General features: G+C 66.8%; 1 protein-coding gene across 1 annotated transcript; it reads right to left on the bottom strand.

Annotated features, from left to right (window-relative positions):
* On the bottom strand, nucleotides 1-9,797 carry PIPOX (pipecolic acid and sarcosine oxidase). Its single transcript, XM_054008740.1, has 8 exons — nucleotides 9,613-9,797; nucleotides 8,514-8,662; nucleotides 4,429-4,642; nucleotides 3,761-3,943; nucleotides 2,191-2,334; nucleotides 1,494-1,652; nucleotides 1,052-1,127; nucleotides 1-523 (listed from the first exon to the last, which is right to left on the bottom strand). The coding sequence occupies exons 1-8, from the start codon at nucleotides 9,736-9,738 to the stop codon at nucleotides 393-395; spliced, it is 1,182 nt and encodes a 393-aa protein (XP_053864715.1). The 5' UTR covers nucleotides 9,739-9,797; the 3' UTR covers nucleotides 1-392.
* Between the last annotated feature and the right edge of the window lie 226 nt (nucleotides 9,798-10,023).

Genomic DNA, 10,023 nt, shown 5'->3' with positions numbered 1-10,023 from the left:
TGGCTTGCCAGTGTTTATTGGTTGGAACAGGAGTGGGGAGTCCCATGCTCCCCTTGTCTCGGGCTGTGTGTGCCCAGCACGGGGGGATGCTGAGACCCAAACAAACTGGGGTACAGAGCCCAGGCAGAGGGGTGACCCCCCCACACTCAGCTCGACCCCCCCAGGCCCGCAGCCAGGCCCCCCGTTTCTGTCCGGGCTCGGCCAGCCTGCAGAGCTTGGGGCCAGCGACGCTGGTAGCAGAAACCCCTGGGCCCAGCCCAGCTCCAGCACTGGCGCGGGGTCGCTGGGCACGTGGCCATGCCCATGAAGCCTTGGGGTGGACGGCAGTTCTCCCCTGGTCTCCTCCCGGCCCCGTAGGCCCCAGCCCCGGGGCAGCCCAGGTGCAGGGCAGGCTACAGGGCAGCGGCGGGCAGGGCTGGGAAGCGACGGATGCGAAACGGCTCCATGGCGTAGGACGGCTCCTCCCCCACGCTGAGCTGGCACAAGAGCTTCCCGACCACTGGCGCCAGCTTGAACCCATGGCCTGTGTGGGCAGAAGCGCAGAGACTCCAGTCGGCTGGGAACGGCCGCCCCGAGAGCTAGCCCCGTGCCACGGGCACTGCCCATGCTCGCCTGCCCCCGGGCTGGCACAGGCCTCAGCCACCCCAGCCAGGCTGCCGGCCAGTGTCCCTGGGAACGCCCGGGGCGCCCTGCAGCTGGGGGGATCTGCACCACACCGTCCCCGTGGGGTGGGACCAGCACTGGGGCAGGGCTGAGCAGTGGAGCAGATTGAATGGGGCCTGGGGATGGAGCAGCGGGGAGGGGGGCAGCTGGGCCATCCCAGCCCCATGGGGAACATCCCGGTCCCTAGGCAGCCATCCCCAGCACTGCACTGGCACTGCTTACCCGAGAACCCCCCGCCGTCCCACCCCCACTTACCCGAGACCCCCCGCCGTCCCACCCCCACTTGCCCGAGAACCCCCCGCCGTCCCACCCCCACTTGCCCGAGAACCCCCGCCGTCCCACCCCCACTTACCCGAGAACCCTTCCCCGCCGTCCCACCCCCACTTACCCGAGAACCCTGCCCCAATGACGATGTTGCTGAACTTGGGGTGCCGATCCAGAACGAAGTCTTCATCTGGGGTGTTCTGCGGGGAGCCAGTGCGCGCATGTCAAGGAGGGCAGAGCACCCCCCAAGGATGGGCGAGGGGGGCACTGGCGCCCTGGTTCCTGCTGGGGTGGGGAGGGTCTGGGGGCACCCAAGTGACTTTGGGGTCCATCGCCTGGCCTGTCCATCACCACCCATGTGGGGCATGACCTGGGAGCAGGCATCTAAGCAGAGGCCAGGCTGCCTGGGAGCCAGGACTCCTGGGTTCTGGCCCTGGCAGGGGAGTAGGGGCTAGCAGGTTGGGGACAGGGGGATTGGGAGCCAGGACTAGCTCCAGGCAGGGGGTGCCCACGTGAGCTGGCAGGCTCTGGGAGGGGAGTTCTTGGGCCCAGCGTCTGCCCCTCACCGTGTACATGCAGTGCTCCACCACGGCCGGCTCTGGCACCAGCCCTGGCAGGTATTTGTTGACGAAGTCCTGGAGGATCTGGATGTCAGGCAGGGCCGAGGCCTCGGGCGGCCGGTCACGCTCCTCGGGGTCTGCTGGGCTGCCAGCGTGATAGCAGATCTGGTGGGGTTAGGAGGGAGGGTCAGGCTATCCCTGCTCCTTTCCAGCGCAGGCCCTGCAGAGCACCACTGAGCTGGGCTCTCCCCCAGGCTCCCTCCCCCGAAGCTCTGTGCCCGCCCCCACCCCCACCCCCACCCCCGCAAAGGCAGGGTTGGCAAAGCCCAGGGCTGCAGCAGTGGGGCTGCATCAGGCCTGGAAGCGCCCATATCCTGCCTGTCCCCCAACAAAGTGTGTGGAGGTGTGTGTGCACACGTGTGTGTGGGTGTATGTACATGTGTGTGTGTCTGTGTGCACACACGTGTGAGAGGGTGTGTGTGTGGACATGTGTGTGTGTGTGCACACGCGTGCGAGAGGGTGTGTATGTGCTCATATGTGTCTGTGTGCACATACGTGCAAGAGTGTGTGTGTGTGTGTGTGTGTATGGACACGTGTGTGTGTCTGTGTGTGCACATGCGTACGAAAGGGTATGTATGTGTGTATGAACACGTGGGTGCATGGGTGCATAAGCTGGGTCCCCCTCCGTGCTGCACTGTCTCACCTTCACCAGTCCTGGGTACTCGTTGGAGGGCAGCCCGTAGATGTGGTGGGGGGTGCGGAGGGCCAGGAAGCAGGGGAAATTTGCTGAGACCCCATAAGCCCCGGGGACCTTCTCCTTCCAGTAGCAGACGTTGATGCGCAGCGTCTGCAGGGCAGGGAGCACATGGGTTGCTGCCACCCGTGGTGAGTCGTCTCCTCCCTGCCTGAGGGTGGGGGATGTGGGGAAGAGCGATGCGGCTCCCTTGGGGCGGGGGCATGTGGGGGTGGCAGTGCAGTGAGCGAGGTTCGGGGCCAGCCGGACCCACTACCACGCAGCAGAGCTGGCAGGCAGGGTGGGAGGCCAGGTCTCCTCCTGGCTGGTGCCTGGTGCCCTTCTGCCCAGCCTGACCCAGCTGAGCTCCTAGGCCAGTGCCCCCCTCCCCGTGCCACATGTCACAGCCGCTCCAGGCAGCGACTGCAGGGCTCTGACCACCCAAACAGCGACCCCTGGCAAGGTGCGCTCGCTCCTCCCAGCCCTGTCCGCACAGGCATGGAGCCCGCAGGCCTGCGCAGGGACACGGAGCCCCACATGTCTGTGGGTGTGACGAAGTGGGACTGTTCTTAATGTTTCCTCTGAATACTGTGTGGGTGCCTCAGTTTCCCCTATGCATTTCTTAAGTCTCTAGGTGGTGGGGAAAGGCCAGTGTGCATAAATCACGGACACTCTGTCTCCCTGGCAACAAATGGACAGGGCCCTTCCCCCCCTGCAAGGAAATAGCTAAAGGTGAACAAAGGGATCAGGTGACCTCCTGGCCCAGGAAAGAGACAAAGCCCAGAGAAGAAGGGGCTGGAGGGGGTTTGAGAGTTGGAGCTACCTGGGGACTAGGAGTGAGGGCAGACGTGGGTGTCTGGCTCTCTGAACCCCAGAATGGACCCGGCCAAGGGGTCCCGTTCGCTGCTGTACCTACAAGCTCTGTTTTAGACGATGTTCCTGTCATCTAATGAACCTCTGTTTTACTGGCTGGCTGAGAGTCACGTCTGACTGCGAAGTGGGGGGGTGCCTTTGGCTTCCCCAGGACCCTGCCGGGGCGGACTCGCTGTGGGAAGCGCACGGGGGGGCATATGCTGAATGCTGCAAGCTCAGACCCAGGAAGGTGAAGCCGTGTGAGCTCCTTGCCCTGAAGACAGTCTGCTCCGAGGGAGAGGAGGCTCCCCAAGGTCCTGACTGGCTTTGTGGGGAGCAGTTCTAGAGCATCGCCCGGGGACTCCGTGACACCAGGCATGAGCCAGGGCAAGGACACGGAGCCCCACATGCCCAGCCAGGCGCACGCAGGGACACGGAGCCCCACGTGCCCAGCCAGGCGTGAGCCAGGGCGGGGACACGGAGCCCCATGTGCCCAGCCAGGCGCATGCAAGACACGGAGCCCCACGTGCCCAGCCAGGACACGCACGCGAGGGTGAGCCGGCTGCAGGCGGGTGCCAGGGTGGAAGTGAGCTGTGCAGAGCAGCAGAGCACTGGGTAATGATCCTGTGCTCGCGCTGACCCTGCCCCACCCCAACGTCACCCGGGCACAGCCAGATGCAGCCCTTACCTGGAGAGGCAGCTGCAGCCCCAGCGGGGCCAGGAGCTTATTGGCCCAGGGGCCGGCTGTAATCACCAGACTCTTGGCTTGGTACACCCCTCCGCTGGTTGTCACGGTAACCACGACCCCCGGCTTGATGTCAGTCACCTTCTCCCCGTCGCGCAGGGCTCCCCCGCACCGCCGGACCCCGTCCTGGGGAGGGAGACGGCTCAGCCTGGGGCGGGGGCCCTGCCCAAGGGGTCGAGCGGCGCAGCGTAGTGCACAGCCCCTGCAGTCAGTGGGTGTGAGCCCGGCCAGGGAACCCCTCGTTCCTGGGCCCCGCAATGGGGCCAAGCCAGGCTCTGGCACGGGAGTGTGACGGGGCCCCACGCGGGCTGCTGGCTGCCCATGGCCTTGCAGAGACGGTGCAGAGGGCACATGCCGGGGATGAGAAATGCCAGGCAAAGCTGTGGAGCTCCGGGCACCACGTGGCAGCACCCCCAGGCGCTGGGCAGAGCACTGGGCGTTCCCCACGGTGCAGGGACTCCAGCTGAGCCTCATCCCATGTCTGTGGCAAGAGTGGCCATTGGTCTGGCTTGTGGCCTGGCTGGAGCTGTCCCAGGGGTTGCAGGGCCTGGAGGTGATGCTGTGGGTACCCCCATCTCCTGGGGCCACGCGCCCCAGGCCCAGCCCGGTACCTGCACAGCCCGGAGTGCCCTGTCCGCGGAGAGGACCCCTGCAGTGCGGTCGGACACGCCCACCTCCCCGCAGTAGGGCCGGATGCCGGGGAAGCGCTCGTGCAGCGACTCCGTGGTGAACAGCTCGCCGGGGACGTCGTGCTGTGCCAAGGTCCGGCAGCAGTGCTGGAACTCGGGGTTGGTGTTGGCCCCCAGAACCAGCAGCCCCGTCTGCCTGTGGAGATGGGCCAGGGAGCAGAGTGTTATGGCACCGGGCAGTCGCTGCCCACGTCCCGGCCCCGCGTGGGGTGTGCCACGAGCCCCCTCCATTCCCAGCCCCCTCTGGCAGGCTGGGACGCGGAGCCAGCAAGAGGGGCGGTGACTTGCCCAGGGGCCACCAGCAGGTTAGTCCAGGCCCTACCCACTGGGCCACGCTGCCAGGGATGCTGACTGCAGATGCAGCGCTGTCCATGTTCCAGTATCGCAGGGTTTGGTGCAGGCTGCCGCCCCGGCGGTCGGATGTGGTTAAATAACAAAGGTTAGGGGCCAAGGGGCCGGGCTGTGACGGTGCCACGCGGCATCCACCAGGCGCTGCCTAAGCAAGTGAGGGGGGAACCTGCAGGGCGCAGCTGTTACCGGGGCTGGAGTAGCAGGGGGCTGAGGGGCACTGGCAGAGCTGGGGGGCGGTTGGCACTGCGGCAGGTCATCCCGTGGCCACGTAGGGAGCCTGGCCTGGATCCCTCCCATCACTAAACGCCAGGGGGGCGATTCCTGCCCTTCCCGGCGGCTGGGCAGTGCCGATTCCTGCCCCCAGCAGGCGGGAATCTCCCCTCTGAACCGCGGCTGCTGCTGCCCCACAAGAGACTGGGTCTGTCTCTCCCCGGGGCCGCACCGTCATGGGAGATCCCTGAGCACTGCCAGCCCACGGGACAGCCCAGCCCCTGCGTGGAGAACGGGCAGGGCCCCAGGGGCGAGGCCAAAGGATCTGGGAGTCAGGAAGGGGCCGTTCTGCCGGGCTCCCGTCTCACACGATCGATAGCTCCATTAGCTCCGACCCTGGCTAGATGGGGAATCGTTTATATGTTTATTTCCTTAATGGCTCGTCCTTTATAGAGTCAGATAAATTACTGGGAGTCCGTCTCGCCCGCCATGCACCCTGCTGCCTTGGGAGGCAGCCGGTGCTGAGCACCCCCAGGGCAGGCCAGAGCAGGGCAAGGGCTGGGCGGGGGTGTGTGTGTGTGTGGCCCCGTGAGTCGCTGGGACAGAGTTCAAAGCCTGGTTTGGAGCCAAGGGAGAAAGTTGGGGGCTCTCAGGCTGACGGTTAGTGGGCTGCTACCGGCAGAACAGGGGTGATGGGGCGGTCCGGGTCTGGAATGGCAGGAGTGCTGTAGATCACGTGATCGGAGCCCCTGTGAGCAGTCGGTTTGTGCGGTAACGTATCAGCCTGGCACCCGTGCTCCCTTGTGGAGTATGTCTCAGTTCGCCATGAGTTTGCCCTGTGCTGGGGGGACTGTCTGTAGGAGGAGGGGGGCCCAGGGTCAGGTGGGCGGTGTTGCTGCACGCTGTTCAGGGGCTGCCATGTCCCACCCCAGAGGTGGCTGCAGATGGCTGGCAAAGTCTAAAGCGGGTCACAGGGCGCGTGGGAGCTGGTAATTAATGGTGACCGGACATCCTTGAGCCCGGAAACAGGCCTCGCTGGCCCCCTGCTGCGGGTTATTTCCCCCACTGGGCCAGGCCAGGGTCTGGCTGAGGCTGACTTGGGGCAGTGCCTCGTGAGCCAGCAGGAGTCACCCACTTCCTGGGGCACGAGCTGCGGCTCTGCTGGGCTGGGAGTCCAGGGGCCATCCAGCAGACCTGCCCCCGGCCTCTGCCCCAGGCCCACCCTGGGACTCCTGCCGGCGCAGGGCCAGGGACTGCCCTGGCTAACCAATGCCTAAGGAAGGCCAAGACAAGTGGGGCTGGAGGGTGCTGAGGGTCACAGTTAGGGGTGCTGGGATGAGGGTGGGGGGCCAGGGAGGGGGCCTCACCCTGAGCCCTAGGGGTACTATGAGAGCCTCCCGGGGCTCGCTGCAGGGGCTGCCCCGGCCTCGCTGCTGTGCCCAGCATGGCTCTGGCCTGAAGAGCAGGCTCCGTCTGCTCCCTCCCCCGCATCCTGGCAGCTCTGGGCCAGGTGCGCTGGGGGTGGGGTCTGTGGCTCCGCCCCAGGCCAGGTGGGCGTGCAGCCAGTGCGGCAAGCACCTAGCGGAGCAGGCCCCTTCCTGAGCGGGTGAGCGGGGGGCTGAGCACGGTGTGTCATGGTGCAAGCCCATGGGTCCCGGCTGTCTAGGTGAGGTTTCTGCAGGGCCCCGCTGGCCCAGGGGCTGAGAGCTCCTGTGGGCTGCAGCCCGGCCCTGGGCCACGCTGGCTGGCTCCTGGGGGCGGGCTCCGGGCTGCTCTGCCTCCCTTGAGCTGGGCCCAGGCACTGCCTGGCCCTTGCTGGCGTGATTGGAAGTGGAGGCTTTTCAGCATGCATGGAGGTCTGGGACACACTCCCCTAATGCTAAGGCCTCCTGCGGCGGTGCAAGTGCTCGCCCTGTGGGCCTGGCCCCCTGCAGCTCTGCCCTAGGGCTCTGCATGCTGGCATGGGGGGAAGGGGTTTCTGAGCCGCTGGCAGCCCCGTGCCAATGTTCACAGGTGGGCTGCCACCTCCCTCCTGGGCTCTCCATCCATGCCCGGCCCCTGCACTGCAGCCCCTACCAGTCCCCTGGCCTGTGGGGCTGTGGCCCAGATGGAGGGGGGCCCATCTCGCTGATAGCAGCTGAGCAGTCAGCCAAGGACCGGGGTGGATGGAAATTGATCATTTGTTTTCCCCTGCCTGTTAACATGGCCTAGCACGGAGCTGCTGCTGGCGTCCCCTCTGGGAGCGGGGTCACGCCATGACCCCTCCAGTGCTCAGCGTCACCGGGGCTGCTGGCAATGTGTACCCAGAGGTCTGGAGCCCAAGCCAGGCTTGCATAGGGGAGTACGGAGCTGTAGTCTCTGTCCTAGGGGACACTTCGGAGCCCCGGGAGCTGGCTGGGCACCGTCCCGTTCAGAGCAGCGTGGCCAGCAGCAGCGCTGTACTGCTCCTGGGAGATCCGCAGGAGATGGCTGGGGGCTGGTGGAGCAGCGAGACCCTCCGTGCACTTTGCCAGCCTGAGTCCGGGCGGCGCTGCCAATCGGGATTGCTCGGCTCCAGCTCTGGCTGTTTGTCGCGGTCGCCAGAGGAAACCAGGTCGCTCTGTCTAGGGCCCAGGCCGGCGGGGGGGAGAGAGGGGTTGTTATCACTCAAACATGGCTCATGCTCGGTGCCAGGGACTTCGCTCCTTCTGCTGCTCTTTGCTGGGCCCTGTTTGCGCTCGCTGGCCTGGGCACCCCGACCAACGAGGGACGGGCCCCATCTGTGCTCTAGGATCCTGGCTGGACGCAGTCCTGTGTCTCCCACGCCCGGTTCCCTTCCCTGTGCTAACAGAGCCTAAGCCTGGCGGGATTGCTAGCCTCTCCTCCTGCTCTCGGCATGCCTTGGCGGGCTGGCACAGCGCCCCGTTGTGCTCTTGGGCCGGGCCCAAGGCTACCAGGGGGCTGGCCTGGGAGTGGGGGGTTCAATCTGCTCTCGTTCGGGCAGGCCCCACAGTGAACGGAGACGCTGCTGAATCTCGGGGCAGTAAAATCCTGCCCCTGCCCTGACGTGGGGCTGAGCCGCTCGGCCAACGACCCCTTAATGCTTCACTTGGTCCCTGGTGTCGGCTACTCTGGGGCAGCCTGGCCAGTCCTTTCCATTGTTTGCAGTGTCTGGCCAGCGCCTGGGGGGAGTAACCCGGCTGGGGGCCAGGGCCTGTGGCTGGCTCCCTTCCCCCAGGCCAGGCTGGCTGCCCCTGCAGCTCTGACAGCCGGGCCGAGGCCTGGAGCGCGCAATGCTAAGCATGGGCCGTGGGGCTCGCTGGCATGGCCTCGGCCCGGCTGCTGTTCTGCTGGGGCCCAGCTGGGGCCCTGTGCCTCCCGGCCCCCAGCTCCGAGGCGTCAGGGCTGAGTTTCCTCCAGCAGATCCCCTTGCAAGGGAGCCGAGCCCCCGGCGGGCGGCACCTCACCTGTACAGCGGGACGCCAGCCTCGGCTTCCAGCTGCTCCCACAGGCGGTAGCTCTCTGCCATCATCCGCGCGTAGTGCTCCTGGGGGTAGGCGTGGCGGATTATCCGGCTCTGGCCATGGGAGCTGCCTCGGGAGTGAGGCAGGGGGAACTGCCAGGACAGGGGAGGGTTAGCTGGAGATCCCGGCCTGCTCTGGGGATGCTGGTTCCCTCTGCCAGCCCTGGCTGTGGTGCTGCTGGGAGCCCACTAGCTCTGCCTGGGCGGGTGCATGCGACTTGCGTGCCCGCACCTGGGCTGGGGCAGGGCACCTTGGACATCCTAGGGCAGCGCTGGAGCCAGCCCCCTCCCTGAGCCATGCTCCCTCCCCATGCTGCAGGGGAGGCTGGGGGCAGCAGCTGCCCTGGCGCGGTGGGCAGAGGTACCCGGACCTTCCCCCCTCTTTGCCATCGCTTCCTGAGTGTCTGGGTTCCAGCTGCTCTCTGCCCTGGCTGTGGGGCACCCGGTGGGCACAGCTGGGCCACACGCCCCTGCCTGGCTGGTGCAATAGCTCGGGGGGGCTGAGACCCGTTGGCGAGGGCTGCCCGGGTGCTGCCCGCTCTGCGGGGAATGCAGTGATTTGCCCCGGCCCCTCTGGCCAGTGCTGAGCCATGCGGGGTCCTAGGTGCCAGGTGGTCACTGATCTCGGCTGTAGGGCCCCCGCGGGCCCAGCCTGGGGCAGGTCTGTAGCGCCCCCGTGTGGCAGCGTCGCACAGCCCCAGCCGCTGCTCTCTCAGCTGGCAAGTCCTGGCTACCGAGAGCCCCTGGCATATGGGCGGCTCTGCCCTGAAGTGCTGTCGGGGGGCGGGTGAGGGTGCGCCTCCCAGCTGCAGGGACCCCACCTGGAGAGGGGGAGCAGGGGCTTAGCTCCCCCCAGCTCTGGGGGGTGGGCCGGAGCCTGCAGCGGAGCTGCGCTGTGCAGAGCTTGTGTCTGGGGCGATGTCCGTCCTGCCGACTGGCTGTCGCTCAGGCAGACCCCGGGCGTTCGGCCTCGCTCCTGTGTAGGCTCAGTGCTGGGCTGTGTCTGCCCTGCAGTGCCCCCAGAGCTGCGTGTCGGGGGGTACCTGTTCCAGCAGGAGGGTCTCTCTGCCCCGCTTGGCCAGGTGGTAGGCAGTGAAGGACCCCTGGATCCCGGCCCCCACCACGATGGTGTCGTAGAGGGAGCTGTGGGGCTCGCCTGCAGCCGCCATCTTCAGTCCTCCCCCTGTTGCAGGGGCCTGGGACCGGAGCCAGGAGCAAAGTTCAGGCTTCTGGCATGGTCAGGCAGGAAGCTGTGTGGAGCTGACTTCCGGCCACGGTGGGCCTGCCTCCAGCAGCCGGCGCCGGCCTTCTGCATCCGAGTCCCTGGGGCTTCCTGGCTCCCCAGTATGTGCCCCAGCTGGCTGGTCTGGGTCCCTGGCTGCTTCCCCCTGCCACGGGGCCTGGAGCAGCCCAGCCCTGGGGGGGGGGCATAAGTGCACTGGGCATCTCCCACC

The sequence above is a fragment of the Malaclemys terrapin genome, chromosome 18, assembly GCF_027887155.1.
Source record: "Malaclemys terrapin pileata isolate rMalTer1 chromosome 18, rMalTer1.hap1, whole genome shotgun sequence".
In the NCBI taxonomy this organism is placed as follows: domain Eukaryota; kingdom Metazoa; phylum Chordata; order Testudines; family Emydidae; genus Malaclemys; species Malaclemys terrapin.
The sequence above is the reverse complement of the archived record's forward strand: the minus strand, read 5'-3'. Positions and strand labels throughout refer to the sequence as shown.